Below are 20661 nucleotides of genomic sequence, written 5' to 3'. Positions count from 1 at the left end.
ACTCTCAAAATTTCAACATATACCTAATAGTATTTTGTTCTAGGATCATAAAACTCAACAATTACAAGAAAATGAATTAAATTGACTTACCAAATTGAATTTGAACCCTTGAAATCCTAAATTTTCTTTTTTCTTTTCTTTCTCCCTTTTCTCTATTTCGTCCCTGCTTTTTTTTTCTTTCTATTCTGTTTTTTACTTTACTTATGTTTTATATAATATAATATAATATAATATATAATATATATTTTTATATCAAAATATCATCGATTTTTTTCTTTCAACAGTAAACCGCCTCATTTTATAATAATGGCATATTTACCTATTTAGTCCTTTCTATTTTCTTTAATCTATAATTAAACTTTCACACTTATTTCAATCTAATCCATTTTTCCTAATTACTTCTAATTAAGTCAAATTCACCTAATCAAAACCTAATTAGACACACAACTAGCTTCGTAAATATTTGTAATAAATATTTACGAATCCGATTTATCGGAACGGAGTCCCAAGAATGCATTTTTTTCTTTCTTTTCTCTTTTTTATCAATTTAACTATATAATCAATAAAATTTTCCTATCAAAATTTTCATGCAGTATTCCTATCGTAATATAGACTATGCCACAATATTAAAATAATTTTTCGTTTTAGATCGAATTTGTGGTCACGAAACTACTATTCCGATTTTACTGAAAATGAGTCATTACAAATCAATTTTTGTTTCATTAATTTTTAAAATATTTTTTATATTTTTACAATTTCTTGTAACTTTCTAAAAGTTTAACCAAATTTATCTATTTTTAAACATATTTAAAATTTTTGAATTTGTTGAAATTTTAGCTAAATTTTTATTTTTATTTTCAACTTATATTATATTATTTTTTTGAAGTTTTATGAGTTGTATATTTCTTATATTTTTACAATGTTTTAAAATTTTTCAATTTTTTATGAATAGTTAAAGATTAATTCACGTATCATCTTTTTATTCTCCACCTCATGTTTACCCACATTAATAAATTCTTAAAAGAAAAACAAATAGTGTTAATATAGGGATCAATTTGTATAATGAATGTCAACTTTAAGGATGATATGATCCAAAAAATGTTTAGGGATCAATGTGAAGAAAATTATCAAGTTCAGGGCTAATTTGTATATTTAGTCCTTTCGAATATATTCTTAAAAATTAAAATTCATTTTATCACTTCGAAGAATAAAAAATAAAAGAGGGAATGCACGTGGCAATCCGTGGAGGTAAGCACATGAATCAAAAGATTAGGTGGCAAAGGCACAAACAAAAAACATGCACTGTTTCGAATAAGCCACCGACGCTTAGTTAATTTCGATAACATTCACATGATCTCCACTGGTCCAGTTGTCTACATCCTTTTTTTTTAAATATTAGTAAATTAATAATAATTTTGTACCCCGAAGTGTTCGATTTTTTTGGGACTCTTACCAAAAATAATTAATTTTATTTTACGTTAATATTTATATATTTTATAAAAATAATTATTCTTTTAGACTAATCATAGAATTAAAAAATTCGCAAGTTAATATCAAGAAGCTATTTGTTATATATTAAGAAGTTATAAGTATTCTTAAATTATATTAATAATTAATAAATAAAATATACATAGCAATTTCTTAAATATTCTTCGTAAGTTTTTTTTAATTTCACTCCTAATATCTGATAGTATTTTTATAATTAGTTTAAACATAAATAATTAATAAATATAAATCTATGTCAACCAAATTCACTGAAAAATAATTCGAAAGCTGTCGGTACGGACGGCACTACCCGCTCTTTTTCCTGCCTCTTGGATTTGAGCTGCTTCCCACTTCCACTAATGATGATAAGTCCAAGATCTTATCTATTTTCATGTGCCGGCGAGAGAATTATGTTTTATTTATTTGTATTATTTTTTTACATTTTTATGATTTATTATTCTGTTAACTATTTATTATGGAATTAAAAAAATGACACATTCAAGAGGAAGCTAAAATTTTGTTTAGATAGATTGAAATTGAATTATAAATATTTTAAGGGATATATATATAATTTTATTATTTTTAAAAAGATTAAATAGATTTTTTATATTTAAGAGGACAAATATGAATTATTATTATTTTGGTACGGCATCTATGAGAGGTTAACCTTAAAATATACTTAAAAGACTACAAAATAAATGTCAGCATCTTAATGTTGTTTATGAATTTCTTTTCCTCTTCTGACAATGTAGCTAATAATAATACTTAATGTGTTTGTATTGATGAAAATAAACTAAACCCTAAAACTTAGAGAATTTAATTTAAAACCTTAAATATTTGTATTCAAAGTTTTTGATTTGATATATTAAAAATAAAAATAAAGACGAAATAATTTAAATGTTATTATATATAATTATTCTATCTTGATATCCCATCAAATCAATTATTTTGATAGTAGAGGGTTTGATTCGAGAAGAACTCACCTAACCAAAGACTCCTGAATATTTGTCATATAGCTCGTTATTAGAACATATCAAGATTCATTCCGAAACTCTTTCTATTACCAAGGGCGAAACGATAAAATATTTTATTTACCTGAATTATAAGTTTTTGTGATTCAACAACTTATAATTTCATCAAACAACATTTTTTTTCTCATTTACATTCTGACATTGCTTATGCCTATAACATTTTCTGTAATATCCTGAATTAGGGCCTAATCGGAATAGTGATTTCGTGATTACAAATCCGAGATAGCAATAATTATTTTATAATTATTTTGAGGTTTATGATATGATTGAATGATTGTGTGAAAATTTCGTGATGAAATTCTATGCATAAAGTGCTTAAGTTGAGATTAGGGACTAAATCGAATAATTTGCAAAACTTGCATTCTAGAAGTTTTTAGTATGAAATTGCTTTAGAATATTAATGAGGAGGTCTTAAATAGCAATTTGACCAATTTCTAAGTCTATGGAAAAAAAAATTTGGACATGGATGGAATTTTTGGAAAGTTTAGTAGTAAGGGCATTTTGGTCATTTAGATATTAAATGAAATTATGTAGTATAGGAAGTTGTAGATAAAACGGAATAAAAATGAGGTATCGAGACCTCAAATTCATAAACCGAGCCATAAATATTTTTAGAAATATTTATGGAGTGTAAATAAGTTAGTATTAAAGTTTCGTCAAGAAATTTTAAGATTTCGGTAGTTAATTAGGTGAAAAGGACTAAATTGAACTAAGTGTAAAATTGTGAGATGTGATTAAATAGCTTAAGTATTTAAAAAGATGGATTTAAAGAGCAATTAGACCCAAAGGTTAATGGCTGGAAGGTTTGGGTATGAAATAAGCAAGAAAACAATGTGAACAAGGGACAAAATTGGAATTAGCATAAACGTTAATAGTTAAAAAATGATGTAATTGAAAATCTAGACATTTCTTCATCTTTCTCAGCCAAAAATGCCGTAGCAGGTCTCCTATGCTGGTTTTTCATATTTTTGCACCATGTAAGTTCAATTTTACTATTTCTTAGTAATTTTATGTTTTGTGACTTTTACAATTAGGTCCAATCATCTAATTCATTAGTTTTTGATTTGGTGGGTGAAATTGGAAGTTACCCTGGCTGAGTAAGGGCAGTATATGATGAATTATTATGAAATTGAAGTTCTAATTTCATATTAAGGTTGTTTTATTAAGTCATTTTGATAGAAAATGGTATTTAGGACCTAATTGTGAAAAAAGTTGTGAATTAGATGTTGGTTTTGAAATTGAGAATATCAAGGGTTGTGAAATAATTTATAATGATAAAATAAAGTGTTAATTGAGAAAAAAAAATAGTTCAATTGATGGGTGAATTGGGTTACTGCAGTAGTGTAACTTTTGAAATTCACCATAAATTGTGGAAATTGAGTTAAGGGCTGAATAAAATATGAGATTAAAGCCTGATGAGTCTAGTTTCATATAGAGGAAACGGTACATGCAATTGGACTTTATGTTATGAGATATTTAAATTGTTGTGAGACAGAGTCTGAATGACTTCGAGATCCCCTGTTCTGATTTTAGAAAAATTGTACAAAAATAATTATGAGTTTTAATTTATATATTTAAAATCCTTATCGAGTCTATTTTCAATATGTATAGACGGGAACATCATCCAAGTCCCGAATTATGAGATAAATAATTTTTAGTGAAGAGAGGTCAGAACTGTTGGACAGCAAAACAGGGGAAACTTTAATGAATAAACTGTACTAAATGGATAAACCAAAAATTATGGAAATTTTATGGAAGAAAGGTATATGAATCTAGTTTCAAGGAAAATTAACGGAACTTAATTTGGAGTTTCGTAGTTCCAGAAATAAATTATTTAGTAAATATATCTCGATAAAACAGTTTAAGCTGAGTATGTATAATTGTACAATTGTAGTGTTTTATCTTAAAAGCATGTTGGTAGTTGCTTATTAATTTCATATGGACTTACTAAGCATTTATGCTTACTCCCTCCTTTTCATTCCTTGTAGTTTTGACAAGCCAGCTCAGAAATCGGGAACGGTCGGAGGCCCACTCACACTATCCGTATACCATCTTGGCATAATGGCTTGTATGTTTTGAGTATGGCATGTATAGCATTATAATCATTTTGTATATATGGTCTTATGATATGGATATTGAGTGGTATGGAAATGCTTGGTAATGATTAGCCATTGGAATGGCTAATCATGATCATATTTGGTGTTATGTATACTAAATTGCTAGCTAATCCATGGAAACCATGAAATAGGCAAAATTTACCATAAAATAGATTCAGACAGCAGCAGTGACGTGAGTTTGAAAAATCATTAAAAATAGTAGAGATATAATTAGTTGATGAATAAAATATGTAATTGAATAATTATGAGTCTATTTTCATATGGATGGAACAAAACAGGTATATGAGTTATATTTTATGAGAAGTTAAATTTTTTGTGAAACAGGGCCAGAGCGATTTCTGGATCCCCTGTTCTGACTTTGGAAATTCACCATAAATTGTACAAAGATAATTAGAAGTCATGCTTTATATTTACAGATTCCTTATTAAGTCTAGTTTTATTAGTAACAAACGGCATAGTCATTGAAACTCTGTACAGGGAGATATCTGATTCGTAATACACAGAGGTCAGAGCAGTCGAACCCTAAAATAGGGGAGACTTTAACTAATAAACTGTACTAATTGGCCCAACCAAAAATTCTAAAAAAAAATTTAGTAGATATATATATGAGTCTAGTTTAAGAGAAAATTTACGGAATTTGATTTCGAGTTTTGGAACTCGAGATATGAATTTTTAAGCAACTATGACGTAGTTGGACAGCTTGTCCGAATTTGTTTAAGTGCTCAAATAAGTTTAGTAATGCCTCGTGCTCGACTCCGACGACGGTCTCGGGTAAGGGGGCGTTACATTTCCATCCAAGTTCACGTGTGATAAATTTTCTAATAACTCTACTATCAATTGAGTGTGTTTGGATGAGGATTCATTTATAGCAATATTTTTAAAATTCTAAAAGTGAATTTACTTGTTAAATAAAAAATTTGGAGAATTTCAAAATTCATGAGTAATTTTAGAGAATATTTTAGTAATTGAATTTCTCTTTCCAAAATTTACCTAAATAAGTGGGTTTTCAAAATTCCTTATGTTTTATTTCATTAAATACATATGATCTTATTATAAGATAAATCCTAAAACTTCAAAACATAATTTTATTTAATTCTAATATATTTTTTAACATTTTTACTATAAATATTTATGAAATTTTACAAATACAATTATACACATATTGAATTTTTATATTATTTATTTTTAATATAACTATTATTTTATAATTATTTTATAATTCGTTAAAGTTGAATAACCTGTTTTTAAAAGATTATTTATCCAAACAAAATTTTTCAAATTTTCAGAAGTTTTTATCCATTCATAACTCTACCATTAACCTTATCACATAAGAGACCTAACTAAAATATAAATTTCCTTCACTACTCGTGTAAAATCCAAACTATCACCCTATTAGCTAGCTATTACTACAACTCTCCCCATTCCATATGAACTAACTCTTAACTACCAATTTTATATCAACATTTAGAAAAACACAAATCAAACACGATAAAACGCTTAATTAGGTGAGTAAAATTTGATTAGAAAAAATCGAAAAAAATAATAAATTTTAAGTTAATTGAATAAGTTATTCGAATTATTCGAGTAAACTCGAATAACTCAATTTGAGTTTCGAGTTCAAGACGAGTTGAATTTCACAATTCGAATAATTCAAATAATAAATTGATGTAAATACCATTTTGGTCTCTGACAGCTTTAAAAATAAGTAAATTTGCCTCTCTCTCAACAAAAGTTACAAAATAAATTAAAATTATTTTAAAATTTAAAATATTTATAAAATTTCAAATTTTAAATTTTAAAAATAAAAAATTAAAATTTTAAAATTTTCTAAAATAATAATTTTAGAACCTATTTAATGATCCAAATTTACCATATTCAAGTATTTATTATTATTTTGTTTTGAAAAAATTCAAATATATACGGTTTTGTTCCAACATAAAATTAGTTATACTTAATAATATTTTTATTTGACATGTTTAATTTTTAATTAAACTAGAACAATTTCATTCAATTCGCTCAAATTTCATTTACTCGATTTGACTTAAATTTCATTTTACTCAACTCGGTTCGAAAAAATTCAAATTAATTTAGAATAATAAAATAAGACTTATAAACTTGATTAACTCAAAAAATTTTACTTAATTCGACCCGACGCTCACCCTACGTCTAATAAAACAATCAAAACTAGAACTCAGGCTTCAAATCTTTGTTTGAAACCGGCCTGTCACTCTAAACAAAATTGTTATCAAGTATGAATTAGATATAACCGTGGGTTTAACCTTAGTATGCCAACCATATCGAATTCAGTTTAAACTTTGAATAACATTTTTAAAATTCAAAATAAACCCAAGTTTTTTTTAATGAAACTTTTATTTAATTTGAATTATTAAATACATTAAAATATTAAAAATCTTATCACACGTGTATACACGTATAAACCATCTATTTGGTATAATATTAAAATGAAAATTTTAATTAAAATTGTTTATCATGATATTGTCATCAATCTCGAGTCGATATTGAGTTAACTTGTGACACTAACTCGATCAAATACATTAAAAGAAATTGTTTGGTACACTGCTAGTAGAGGTTTTAGACTCCATGCAGGGTCAAGAGGATTGACAAATATCCTATAGGTGTATAGTAAAAAATTTTAAAAAATAAATATTTAAAAATAATACATGTCAAATTTTTAATGCTGCTTATGGAATAGAAAAAACACACTGTTAGTGTATCAAATATTCACCTTTACATTAATATATATATGCAATTGATAGAGGTAATAAATCATGTATAAGAAAATTTGAAATGTATAAAAAATTAATATAAAGCTTTAGTTGAGTGATAAATTAAAGATTTTACTAACCCAATTAATTTAGGTTCAAATATTACCATATGCATATTTGTATTATTTTTTAAGTAATAAGATTAAATTACCTTTGAATAATATAATTTATTTTAATTTTAAAAATATATTTTAACTTTAAAAGATAAACACAAACCTCAATAAACTCGGGAATTGGATCTTGGTTAAGCAAATATTTTTATTATCAAAGCTTGATGGAACTTATGGACATCTGAATCAAATAATAATAATTTATTATTATTATTATTATTATTATTATTATTATTATGTTTAAACAATTAATCCTAACAAACTTCGACAGAAAAGAAGAATATGAATTATTTGGCGATGGATAAATTTCATAGGAAATCTGCTCTTTTATTCTAAATACAAAGTTAATCACAATGGCAAATATAAATATAAATAATATAAATTTAAATAATTATTTATTATCAAAATTAATTATTATAACCTATGATTAGACTGAAAATTAATATGTATTTAAATACATGTCGAAATAAAACTGAAAAATGTCCTACACGAGGTGAGATATGATATTTAAACTAAAGTAAAATTTGGAGTCAAAACTCAAATATAAGTGAAATTTACACTTAAAAATTCAAAAATCCTAAAATTTCAACCTTACATTAAATAAGGAAAATATTTAAACTATTACTATTGAAAATTTTAAACTCCAAAACTACAAACATAACTCTAAAATAACACGTATCCTATTTATAAGTATAATTTAAAAATTTTAAAAATTGTGAGGATATGTGGTACTTACAAAATTAAAAAATCTAACTAATAATATACCAAATATTAATCTTGAAATATTTTTTTTGAACATAGGAATATGTTATTTGTTTGTTGGGTGGTGGTTTGATTGAATTTTCAAATGACAACCCAATCTTTCTTCAGCCTAATCAACAAATCACCTAACTTCTCAATCAATTGGTTGTTATTTATGTCCTTTTGTGATTCATTTTAGATGACTTCTTAACTACTATATAAGACAAATACATTAAGATCTTTGAGATTTCCTCTTTTTTCTTTTTTTTTTAAGTATGACTTGGTGACTCAAAATTCTCAAGAAAGTTATTCTAAACTCAGAATAAAAACATACATTTACGAAAGTTATATGGTTTTTTTTATAAATTAAAAATTGAAAGTAAATATTTTTAGAAACTATGTATATCTATTTTTATTATTAATAACAACCATATTTTGTCCCATTCAGACAGCAATTAGATCAATTGTAGCAGTAATTATTTCAGTGGTGTAACAGATGGGAATCAAAGTGGTTGCATCTAGTTGATAAGAGTTAATTGGATCATATGCTATGGAATATGGAAATGAAATGTGATTGTCCACGTGTTAAAATAATAATGATGAGAATTTTAATGCCACGGATGGTATATCTGCCCCTTTCAATTTTCATATGCTCATGCATTCACATTTATAGAAGCCTCCTCCCAATCCCATCCCCCATGGATTAAACTTGAAACTAACCTAATTCATTGCAGATTATTTAAAATGGATTTTTATATATTTAATCTGTTTTTCATTTGAGAAGGATTAAAGTCGGGATAAAAAAAAAACACTAAAATTTTTAGTTCTTTTCATGCTTCTAAAGTTAAAAATTTTAAAAATTTTAATGTTGGTTGGCCTGATGATTAAGATGTTCATCGTCCTAAGTATGATTTGAGTTGAATTGCGTTAATTAAATTATTGTTAGGATTTTACTCTTTTATTATAATTCACCAATAAATAATATAAAAGAATATAAGAATAAGTTTTAAAAGTAAATTATCTGAACATTTACAATTCTTTTAATATACCAAATACTGAAGTGTGAATTCTTTTGTTAAGAATTTATATAAAGTAATAGTTTGAGTTTTTTTTAATTTATTAGATGACACAAATTTAAATATTGTTATTCTTTAAATTTTTAATATTGTAATAATAAAAAATAACTTTTATGTAAATAATAATTTTAAAGTTGAGATCAACATTTTTTTATGAGATATTAGTCCTACCATATTTCAATGAAAAAGATAAGTCACTAAACTCAAAGGTCAACCCGTAATTTAACTTCAAGCAGTGACTTTTGGATCAATCATGAATTATTGAAATTTGACTAATTAAGCTGTTGAGTTAACCCGCCGGCATTTTAGTTTCCATATGTCCTACAATATTAATTTTTATAATAGTGATTTGAATTTAGATTATTTTAAGGTAAATAAATACTTGATTAATAGATTATAATTTTGAGTTTAAAATTTACATATGATGAGAAAAAAAAACATTTATACTATGTTGTTGCGACCTTGTAAATTGGAAGGACTCGTTTATATTATTTTGTATATTTTATATAATTAATATTTTAACTATTTAATTGTTGAATTTATTAATATAATTATACTAATTATATATATAAATTTTAATTGATTCGATATTCTTATCATATCGTTCTAAAATATTGTATATATTAATATTTCTTAAAAATATTAAAAATACATCAAATTTAACTTACATAATTTATATGAATAAAATATAAAATATTATCATTAAATATATCTTAAATCATTTTTATTGAATGACCTGTTACTCAGATTCAGAAGGTAATAGTGAGTGGATTAGTCAAGTTTGAGGTAATTAATAACTTATTAGGAGATTATTATTTATTCCTTTCTTAGCATTTACTCAGTTGTTTTAGGGAAAAAAGTTGAATGTGACTGTGGGACCATCAAAAAAAGATAAGAGACACCAATCTAGTAATTCCATGCAAAAGGCAAGGCTACATATATAAATCACAACTTTAGCTATTCCATTGCTTTAAAGTCGCCTACTTCTATACAGTCCACAAAAACCCATTACAGAAACTCAAGAAACATGGGACAAAGTTCTGGTTATAACAGTACTTCAGTTCTGCAACTCATCACCATTGTTTCTTGTCTCGTGGTGCTCTCCTGTTCAGGATCCGTCAGTGCTTACAAGAACTACACAGTCGGTGGTTCCCTTGGTTGGTTTGATGCCCTCGAAAAGCCTGATGTTAATTACCAGAAATGGGCTGATTCCAAGAACTTCAGCTTGGGAGATTTCCTCAGTAAGTCCTTTTTATATATTTGTTTAGTTTCCTCTTTGAATCATATGTGATGAAAATCTATGGATTTTTAGTAAATATCCATTAATAGAAGAAAATCTTGTCGACCCCAAAGTAAGTAAATGTTTTAAAAACTTTTTTAAGTAGGGAGATCTTTAAGTTAATGAAAAGCTCCATTACTTGATCTGTTGTGCAGTTTTTTTAACAACATTCCCCTTTTTTTTTTTGCTGAATTTCTTTTTGTAAAAGATTGAAACAGAGACTACTCCAAATTTGGATGATCCCTTGATTTCTTCTTAAATTTGCTCTCAGTCATGCCTCATCTCAGCTATAGATTTCATTTTACTGTCTTAAATATATACTTACATATGAGATTTTCACATCTATCCTAGACAGTAGGCCTAATATAAATCTCAAGCTTTCTTCAAATTTGGTTTGTGTTTTTGAGTTTTAGCGGTTAATCTGCCATGGAGTTGAGAGAAATCGGTAAATGGGAAGGGATAAAAGAGATGGATTGTGTTGCAAGAAGCCTCCTATCCCATGTGCAAATTCCATTGTTAGAATATTTTTGCTGACTGACATACTAAAAGTTGAGGGCATTAGATTCTTGGACTTTGAACATAACATGCATCTTCTCAACACCCCCTTTTCCAACCTGGCTGATAATGATTATTTACATGTCACATTGACTTAAATCGATGTATTTTAGCCGAATTAATAGGTTTATAATGTTAGATTATGTTAAAGCTTTGTTAGAGTATGGCTTTGAATTAAATATGCATCATTTGATTTAGAGTTTTGTCTACATAATTTAATTTATTCTTTGTTTTTTTTTTAATGCAAAAACTGGTGTTATATTACAATTGTTGGTTTTCACGACATCGTTTTGATTTCGTTCAACGCACAGTCTTCAACACGGATAACAACCATTCAGTAATCCAAACATACAATTTCACCACATACAAGTTCTGCGATTACGACGACGCTCTTCAAAACGACACGATCGAATGGTCAGCTGCAGATCCTTCTTCCACGGCGCCTCATTCAATCTCAGTAGCGGTTCCTCTACTGAAAGAAGGGATGAACTATTTCTTTTCCAGTGATTACGATGGGGAGCAATGCAACAATGGTCAGCATTTCAAGATAAACGTCACCCACGGCCAAGGGCTGCCGAAGAGCTTAGATCCGTCGGATGATGCGCCGGCGCCCAACAGCCCTGATTACAGGGGCGATGACTCCGCCCCTGAAACCATCGTGCCTGCCAACTTCAATCACCCCATTGAAGAGGAAAGCGATAAGGATGAAGCTTCTGGCTCGGGATCGGTTTATTTTAACACCAAATTCTATGGGTTTTTAATATTCTTACAAATTGTTTGCATATTTTTCAAAATTTGATGCTCCAGAATTATTATTTTTATTACTATATTACTATATTCTTTTCTCCTTATACTTTAGGATTTGCGAGGGTGTGTTTAGGATTATATATCTGGTTTTTGTAAAATAACAAAAGTAGTTATATAATATAATAATTTAAAATCATGATTTATTTATTAATTTCTTGTTCGGCATGATTGTGGTCCAAAATGTTTTTTTTTTTCTAGTTACATTTAGGCTGAATTTAGATGAGCGGTAAGGTATAGTATGATATGTTTAACTTATTTTTATCTCATGTTATAGTGTCGAATTTTATTATTAGCATTATTTTTATATTAATTATAGATAAATTTACCGTCCATTTAAACCCATCATTGTAATTATAAGTATATTTTAAAAAATCGTAAATCTAAATAAATTTAAATATTTATAATCAAAATTAATTATCACAATGATAAAATCAATAATTAAAATAAATTTAATAGAACTCACTCTTAAATCAAAATAAAATTTGAATTGAAACCTTTTTCCTAAGAAAATCTAATATTCATTTTATTTATCTAGGTAAATTATATTATTAGTTATTAATAATTTTTAATGATACAACTATAAAAAGTTACAAAATGATCATCTAACAAATTAAATTTGTCTTTTTCAGTCACCAACTTGCTAAAGGTGATAGCTTTTAAAATTAGCATAATAACAAATTTAATCCTTAATATTTGTATATTGTGTAATTTGATTTTTTACAGTTTTATTTTACTTTGACCCTTTCACCTAAAAAGTTAAAAATATAAATTCATCAGCTAAATTTAATTAAAATATACAAAAAATAAAATAATAATTTTATTTTTTCTCATTTTATAATTAACATTCAATGGCACAAAAAATAAATATGCAAAAAAAAACTATACAATATATAAATATTAAAGATTAGTTTTAAAAAAATCAAAACTAAATTAATATAATTCAATTTATCACATTTTAATATTTTTTACTTACCGATTTCGTATAATGATAATTTGTGCATCATATCTCATATTAGTAATATAAATATAAACATTAAAATTATCAACATCATATCTTAATAAATTAATATTTTAACAAATCAATGATTAAATTTAATAAGCACGATAATAAATTTAGGACTTAAGATTTATTTATTGCCGTTGATTATTTTAACTATTTTGAAAGGATTATTTTACCTTCAACCTTAAAAATTAGTTATTTTTATTTTAAATTAAATAATTTAATTAAACTGATAAAAATTTAATAGCTTTAGCGTGATAGGACATGTGACCATTTACATGTAATTCATTATTGACATAGCTTTATTCTTTTCTAATTTATAAACCTTATTAAAATTTGTTGAATCTTTTAACTATTTTTATTACTTTTTAAAAAATTATAAAGGCGATGCAAATTGATAGTAAATTGTCACCCAATCAATTTTTCCACCTACAAAATATACAATTTGACTCAATTTTTAAAGTTGAGAGTCAAAACAATCTATAAAAAAATTAACATCAAAATTATAAAATAATATAAATATTAAAAACTAAATTTATCATAGACAGTAAAAGTTTAATATTCAATCATGTTTATCGAGAGCATTATTTTTACACAGTTAAATGTTTATTAAAAAACTATTTAATTTTTATTTTTATTTTCGTGTTCATTTTACCACTTAACAAAGTAATTTCTAAAGTCGGATGAAACAAAAGATTATTACCCTTCACACAGGGTTTTTCACTACACAAATAGAAGTAAAAAATTTTTCAATTTTAATTTTTAAAATAAAATTTGAAGACATTTATCTATATTCTGCTTGTGGAATTAATTCATATAAAAGAATAGCATAGGATAATATTTAGTGGAGGAAACAAAATCAAAACATAAGAATACCTTTTTTTTTTTTTTTGCAAATATCATGAAACATTTAATCATCATTAACATTTTAAAGGGTAAATACAACCACCGCATTCCATGGGAATTATCCATGCTTTCCAACAACTAATAACATGGAAAACAACTGGAACCACCATGGCTGTTTAATCCTAGAAAAGAATGAAGAAATATTGGGCCAAAAACAACGACATTCAACATTCAACAAACAACAACAAAACCATCCACAATTTTCATTCAACTTGGAAACATGGGTCAACTCAAACGTGCACTTCTTTCATGTCCTCCTCCGTTTTCCAGACAACATCTTCCAGACAGGTCGAAAGGCTTTTGTAGAACTGCAAAAGAAAAACCCCAAACCTTTTAATCGCCAGCAAATTAATAATCTCGGTAACGACAGAGTGAGTTTAGAAACACAAGAGAAATCAACTGCAACTCATGTATGTTGTCTATTTAAAGACCAGCAGACAGGTTTGATACTTGGTTTGAGTAAGCAGATAAGCTAGAGCACGTGTGTTTAACATTGGAGAATTTCAGTCTCACGATCGGACAACAAATTTTAGACATTATCGAGATGTAAGATGCTTTGTGATGCGCAATAATGGTCTAACTCGTATAATATAATCCAAAACTATGACAGGAATCGAAGTCATTTGGAACTTTCCATTTGCATTTAACCAACTTCTTTCTACCGGCAAAAACGTTCTTCCATTTCCATCAGCTATAACCAATTATATGCCGTTACAGAACTCTAACAATAAGATACATTTAGAAAATGTAATGAAATTGTAATAAGAGAATCATGGGGTACCGTATTGAATTCCAATGTGTCCCCCTTTGCTTTTCGGACCTCAACCATATGTAAACTAGGTGCCACTTGAAATATCTGATCAACAAAATAAACAGTTTAATTAAATACAAAACGTCAGCCAAGATTTAAAATAAAATGTTGCTTTAACTGTAAGTTACCTCAGTGGCGACATTAAGGTTTCCTTTTCTTCCTGCTTTCAAATTCTGGAGTCTCATCTACATAAAAACAATACAAAATAAATATACTTTATGTATAGATTTCGATAATTACCTTTATTATATTGTGTATAAGATTTACTCACCTTGTAGTTTTTCTTGTGGACATCAAACCCGAGAGGCTTTGCAGCTTCTTCGATCTTATGGATGATCTCATTAGCAGGACATTTAGATGTAAACCTTGTTTCTCTCTTAAATCCCTGCAGAAAATGGAACAAGCAACGGTTCAAATTTAGATGTAAATAGCCAGTATAATATTATTAGTCATCTTTCTCAAGCAAATAGACACTATATGTCTGCTTTCTTAATCGGCTTTGATAGCCTATTGATATCAGATAATGTCCTATTTGGCATTGGACATACTGCGGATTTCAGGTTTCCTTTCTAGTGACAATGAAATCATGCAAAGGAAAGGTAACGACCAGGGTTTGACAGTTGATATACAAAAACGAAAAGCCTTTTAACATACAAACCTCTTCTGCATCGAACAGGTTCCCAAGGTTTAACCCTTTTGACATAGAAATTAACTCGAAAGCGTTCATAGCTGTTGGTTGTTCTTCTCTCTGTTCTGTTACATGGTGCTCCTGTCATGTTAACCAACATATTGAAATTATTAAGATAAAAAGTCAAAGAAGCACCAAATGTAACAGCAGTTGTCCAATTTGCGGATGTCAACTTAGAGAAAGACTGCATCAACTTACTTCATAATCTTTAAAAACAGCTTCTACATCGTCTAAATTTGTATCGTCTTTCTCCTCAAACACAGGAGGCTTGTAACCCTTTTTAAACCATTCATCTTTCAAAATTTCAGGAATAGTAATGCGCTGCAACATGAGAAAAATATATGTACACATTAACCTTATGCTAAGTCCATCTGATTAGATAAAAGCAAAACAAAATCTTGTGAAGGCAAATGATTCCCAAACATTTAAGTCCAACATAAAAATGCATATGAATACAAGCAGAATATGAACCTTGAAGCCGAAACGAACTGTCTTTTATGCACTTGTAGTTGAAATTTTCATAAATTCATAACATAGTAAGAGGTCATCAACTTCAAATTCAGAATACATGATCGATAAATTCATGGGTGGCTTTGATGAAAAATGAACCCAGAAAAGGATAAGGAGTTATAAGGTGTGGTTATCTTTCCTTAGAAATTATATTCAGACTGCGAGTTGAAATCTTTGAGAGATGAAAAGAGGAAAAAGAGAAAGAGCAGATAGAATTATACATTTTTAATATCTATCTGGCAGATTTCTCGGACTCCATCTCCCACGCTTATGTCCGCTAACAAGGAAAATGTGTTAGACAATATTTATTGAAGATGGAGGGGCAAAAGACAAATGAATAAAAACACAGTAAAATACAATATTATTTCTATCGTTTCAGACTATAATAATTGCACATCCAACAAGAATTTAACCAAGCGATTTTTTTATAGGACATTCTTTTTTTCTGTCATGAGTATAGCTTTGTTTTATCTAGTTTTAGAAGCTTTACTTAGCATAGCAATATACAATGTTACTTCACTTGCCACCACCATACAAAGAATAGAAATCTTTTGCCCCTCTTCCTATTCAATGCACACAGAATTTAATATCCAATCTTGAAACACATCCAGGTAAGGAGAGTTAGGCATAGTTACTTACAGTCATCGGGTTTGGATCCAGGATTTGAGTTATCAATTTCATTGCACTAAAAGATAACCAAGGGGGGCAAGTGAATTCAGCTGCTGAAATCTGTATATTCGGAAATTAGAGTGAAAAACAGGCAACGAGTGACAATGGATAACTGCAACATTCAATTACAAAACACAGACCTTTTTGTACAGGTTCATAAGATTAGAATCATCGAAAGGCAAGTAACCTGCAAGCAACACAAAGAGTATCACTCCACACGACCACAGGTCCGCAGTAGCTCCATCATAACCTCCATCATCAAGGACCTATGTATAGGAAGAGAGAAGCCGGGGTTTCTAAGGGGTTATACAATTACAAATGATGGAAGGAAAATTTAGTGTGATTGAACTACTGTCCGCACCTCAGGAGCAACGTAATTTGGTGTTCCACAGGTAGTGTGAAGGAGACCATCATCCTATAAATTCAACTTCAGATTAGAAATATTTCTGAATGTTATAAAGCCATCAAAGGCACACAGAGACAGAACCAATCTTACAAGATTACGGAATCAATCAGTTACATCAAGACTCAGGACCTTAAAATATTCACATGAATGTTTAAATAAGTAGGATAAATAACACAGACAACAAAGAAGTTAAAGACTAGACAAAGCTTAATAATGTATCATGTAGAAGGAAAAAGAGGATGTCATAATTACCCTGACTTGCTTAGATAGTGCACTCAACCCAAAGTCAGAAACTTTGAGGTTACCATATGCATCCAACAGCAAATTTTCAGGCTGCAAGAAAATCAAGAGGAACTTCATTTCCTGATAGCATAAGATGCATGCATGCATGCACATATATGCATAAGTATAAACATATTCTCCTTAAAGGGTGCCAAATTTAAATACCTTAAGATCCCTATGGTAGACGCCTCTGCTATGGCAGTAATCAACAGCATTAATGAGCTGGTGGAAATATCTTCGTGCCTCATCTTCTCTCATCCTTCCGTTGTTTACCTTCAGAATTAAGAAATGGTTTAAATATATACAAGATCTAAAGTTAGCTTCTCTTAAAACAAGGTACAAATATTAAATCAGTACTGAAACTGGGAAACATATTAGTGCAGCTCCACCAACACAAATGAGAATCTAACATAATATGCAAATATCCCAGATATCATCAACTTACAATTTTGTCAAAGAGCTCTCCCCCGGTGACATACTCCAAAACAATAAATATCTTTGTCTTGCTGCCCATTACCTGAATAAAAGCAAACAAAATAATTTGATACAAACATCCAAAGCTCTACTAAAATGATAGACGAATGTAAATGCTAACGGATGGTTTTCTCTTAGATGCTTAACTGCTATAGGTGAAAAGCATTAGATCAGAAGGCAAGATGAAACAGAAAACTAGTTCTTAGGTTTGTTTTAAACAGGCATTGCAAGAGATTGGTCATTAAAAAAAGCTTGGATGTTGCTCTTTCATCTTTGATCATATACTCAGTTCAAATATGAATATTATAAGGATCAATAAAGACGGTAGTAAACAAAAGCCAAAATTTTTATATAATGTTGAAGCTTGGAGTAATCATGCCACCATTTCAGTGCTAATGCTACAGATAGAAATGAAGAAGGGAGGCTTTGTTTCAGAATACAAGATTCTTGAAAATGGTCCAAATCTGCAACTCATTATTGAGGAATATGCATTTTACCGCATAAATCATAATCATACTCTAGAGAAAAAGAAGAATGAGTAGATGGTGCATATATCAGGCCCCCACCCTCCCCTGGAACCCAACCGGTCAACCAGAACACACAGAGAGAGATAGAGATAGAAACCTCGTATAAACGGACAACATTTGGATGCTTTATCAACTTCATTGTTGCTATTTCCCTCTTGATCTGCAAAAGCAAGCAAGAAAACAACTTTAGATGCAATATCTGAAAAGTAGAATTTCGTTTCTCAAAATGTGGGTAATAATAGCTTTGACAAACTATGAAAATAGATATAGAGAAGAGATAAGGAAGCATGCAGAAGAAAAGAAACCTGTTCAGCCATCTTGTGCTTGAGAACCTTCTCTTTATCAAGGATCTTAAGTGCCACAGGTTCTCCAGTCTCTGTATTTCTTGCAAACTTCACTTTAGCAAATGTTCCTTCCCCAATTGTCCTTCCCATCTCATATTTACCCACGCGCCGCTTAATTTTAGGTTGACTCATTTCTCTTATATCTTTACTTCACTTTTGCAAGCTCTTAAAACCTGTTCCTGAGACGAGCATCTTTATCACTCAATTTTGCAGTATCACACAGCATCAAATCATAAAAAGAAGGGCTTAAAACACCAAATTATGAAGCAAAAGGAACGTTGAAAAGTGAATATTCAATCTTTAAAAACTCCTCATTAACATATAGCACAAGAACATTATCTGGAATATGCGAATCTCAGTTCAAGTAGAAAACTTGGTGGAAATTCAATTTGAAGCAATAAAACTGATCTAATCCCTAGAATGAAAGGTAATTGTCATTGAAATGGCATCAGACATAAAAAAAATAAACATATGATCAAAACGAGAAAAAAAGGTAAAATCTCGGCAAAATAAAACAGCCAAATGGAGTAAACTACTCACAATTAACACTCAATAGATTTTTTTGCTAAGAACCTCAAAAGTACAGAGGCATGTCCTTTAAATTATTTTTTTTTCAAATGATGCAGAAATCTGGAAAATTCAGCTTAAATAAGAGAGAGAGAGAGAAAAAAGTACTTTGTATCAACCTCATCATTGATAATAAAATAATCAACAGCTAACAAATTGACATAAACAAATGAATTACTACATAAAATATTACCCCCTAGATCTTTTCTCCTCGCTTACAACCACGAATTCTTTGTTGGTATTAAAAAATACATCATAATAAAAACAATTAAATTTTTTAAAGCGAGAAATGCATGCATTACGCCCCCAAAGCCATGAAATTTAAACTAATCGTCCACACTAGGGACAAAATCAAGTGTAAAGCTTTTGCTGGTTTAAGGAACTCGAGAATTACCCAGAAAAGCAAAATAAATTTGGGGGTTGAATTGATATCAGAAAAGGCTGAGCTAAGGCCTATAAGGGTCAAGAAACATCAACCAACAGTAAAAAATCCAATCTCTTTTGTACGAAAATGTACAAGCTTCAAAGCAAATTCGATAACGGCACTACAAACTAGAAAGTATAGAATTCTAAGTAGTATATATAGCAATTAAATAATAAAAGAATAATTATTTATTCGTATATGATTGAAAGAATGATCATTATTGGAGGAGAAAAAAGTGGATATACTTGAGAAGAGAAGTGGATAAGAAAGGAAGAATTATGAGCTTTTTGAGGCAGAGCGGCAAAAGGAAAAATGGCTTTTGGGTTAGCTCAAGAGGCGGACATAAATAAGAAAAGCCGAGATAAAAGACTCAGCTGAGACTATAACCAGACAAGCTTTTGCCACCTGCTACTTTTTTCTTGTTTGTTTTAAATTATATAAACGAAAAGGTGGGTTCACTGGGTTGATTAATAATTCAACAAACCTGAATTTTCTTAGCCATTAATAGCTACCTAAAATAAATGTTAGTAGTAAACATTGATATGGATGATACTGATGGAAAAGGTATTGTGGATGGTGGTGAAAAAGGATATTGTAAAAACATAAATGAATGATGACTGTAAGAAAAAGTGGAATTCCTGTGGTCCACGACACGGTCCCCCATCTGGTCTTAATCAACATATTTCTGTCTGAAAGTGACCCCACTGGTTACCGCAGCAATCAATTTCTTTTTTCTAATTTAAATTACACATTCAATTTGTAAATATAATTAATTATAGATATCAAACTTTGGAATTTGATTTATGAATGAATTTATAAAATTAAATAAATATTTTTTTGTTTTATTTATATAATTATATGTATCTATAAATTAATAATAAAACGACGTAGTGTAATTTATGGAAATTAATTTAAAATAATAAATTATGTATATAATTATATAAAATTAGAATTTATGTACTAAATTAATTTTTAAATTAAGGATTTTTGTATATTTTGTATGGATATTCCTTTACTTGAACATTCACCATGATACAATAGTGTAAAAATATTATTCAAATCGTAT

At 28.5% G+C, this 20661-nt stretch overlaps 2 protein-coding genes and 1 long non-coding RNA gene across 13 annotated transcripts; 2 read left to right on the top strand and 1 right to left on the bottom strand.

Moving 5' to 3' along the window:
* Positions 1-3362: 3362 nt before the first annotated feature.
* On the top strand, positions 3363-4875 carry LOC128293263 (uncharacterized). Its single transcript, XR_008283415.1, has 2 exons — positions 3363-3493; positions 4505-4875. It is a non-coding gene; the product is annotated as an uncharacterized LOC128293263 (long non-coding RNA).
* Positions 4876-10285: 5410 nt separating this feature from the next.
* On the top strand, positions 10286-12138 carry LOC108451802 (blue copper protein 1b-like). The gene is made up of 2 exons (XM_017749491.2): positions 10286-10587; positions 11492-12138. Exons 1-2 carry the CDS (start codon positions 10374-10376, stop codon positions 11977-11979), a joined length of 702 nt encoding a protein of 233 aa, XP_017604980.1. The 5' UTR covers positions 10286-10373; the 3' UTR covers positions 11980-12138.
* A 1748-nt stretch (positions 12139-13886) lies between these two features.
* LOC108451801 (CBL-interacting protein kinase 32-like) lies at positions 13887-20015 on the bottom strand. 11 transcript variants are annotated; one of them, XM_017749486.2, is made up of 15 exons: positions 19365-20015; positions 18566-18783; positions 18358-18420; positions 17705-17776; positions 17425-17532; positions 17230-17310; positions 16933-16986; positions 16712-16837; positions 16542-16631; positions 15591-15713; positions 15363-15473; positions 14976-15089; positions 14833-14889; positions 14675-14749; positions 13887-14201 (listed from the first exon to the last, which is right to left on the bottom strand). In XM_017749486.2, the coding sequence occupies exons 2-15, from the start codon at positions 18734-18736 to the stop codon at positions 14124-14126; spliced, it is 1323 nt and encodes a 440-aa protein (XP_017604975.1). In that variant the 5' UTR covers positions 18737-18783; positions 19365-20015; the 3' UTR covers positions 13887-14123. The 11 variants fall into 11 exon arrangements, 10 of the variants coding, with proteins under 10 accessions (XP_017604975.1, XP_017604978.1, XP_017604977.1 ...); XM_017749489.2 differs by having other exon boundaries at positions 18566-18777; positions 19566-20015; XM_017749488.2 differs by having other exon boundaries at positions 19841-20015.
* Positions 20016-20661: the final 646 nt, after the last annotated feature.

The sequence above is a fragment of the Gossypium arboreum genome, chromosome 5 (assembly GCF_025698485.1).
Source record: "Gossypium arboreum isolate Shixiya-1 chromosome 5, ASM2569848v2, whole genome shotgun sequence".
NCBI classification, from domain to species: domain Eukaryota; kingdom Viridiplantae; phylum Streptophyta; class Magnoliopsida; order Malvales; family Malvaceae; genus Gossypium; species Gossypium arboreum.
This window is presented reverse-complemented; position numbering and strand designations above follow the sequence as displayed.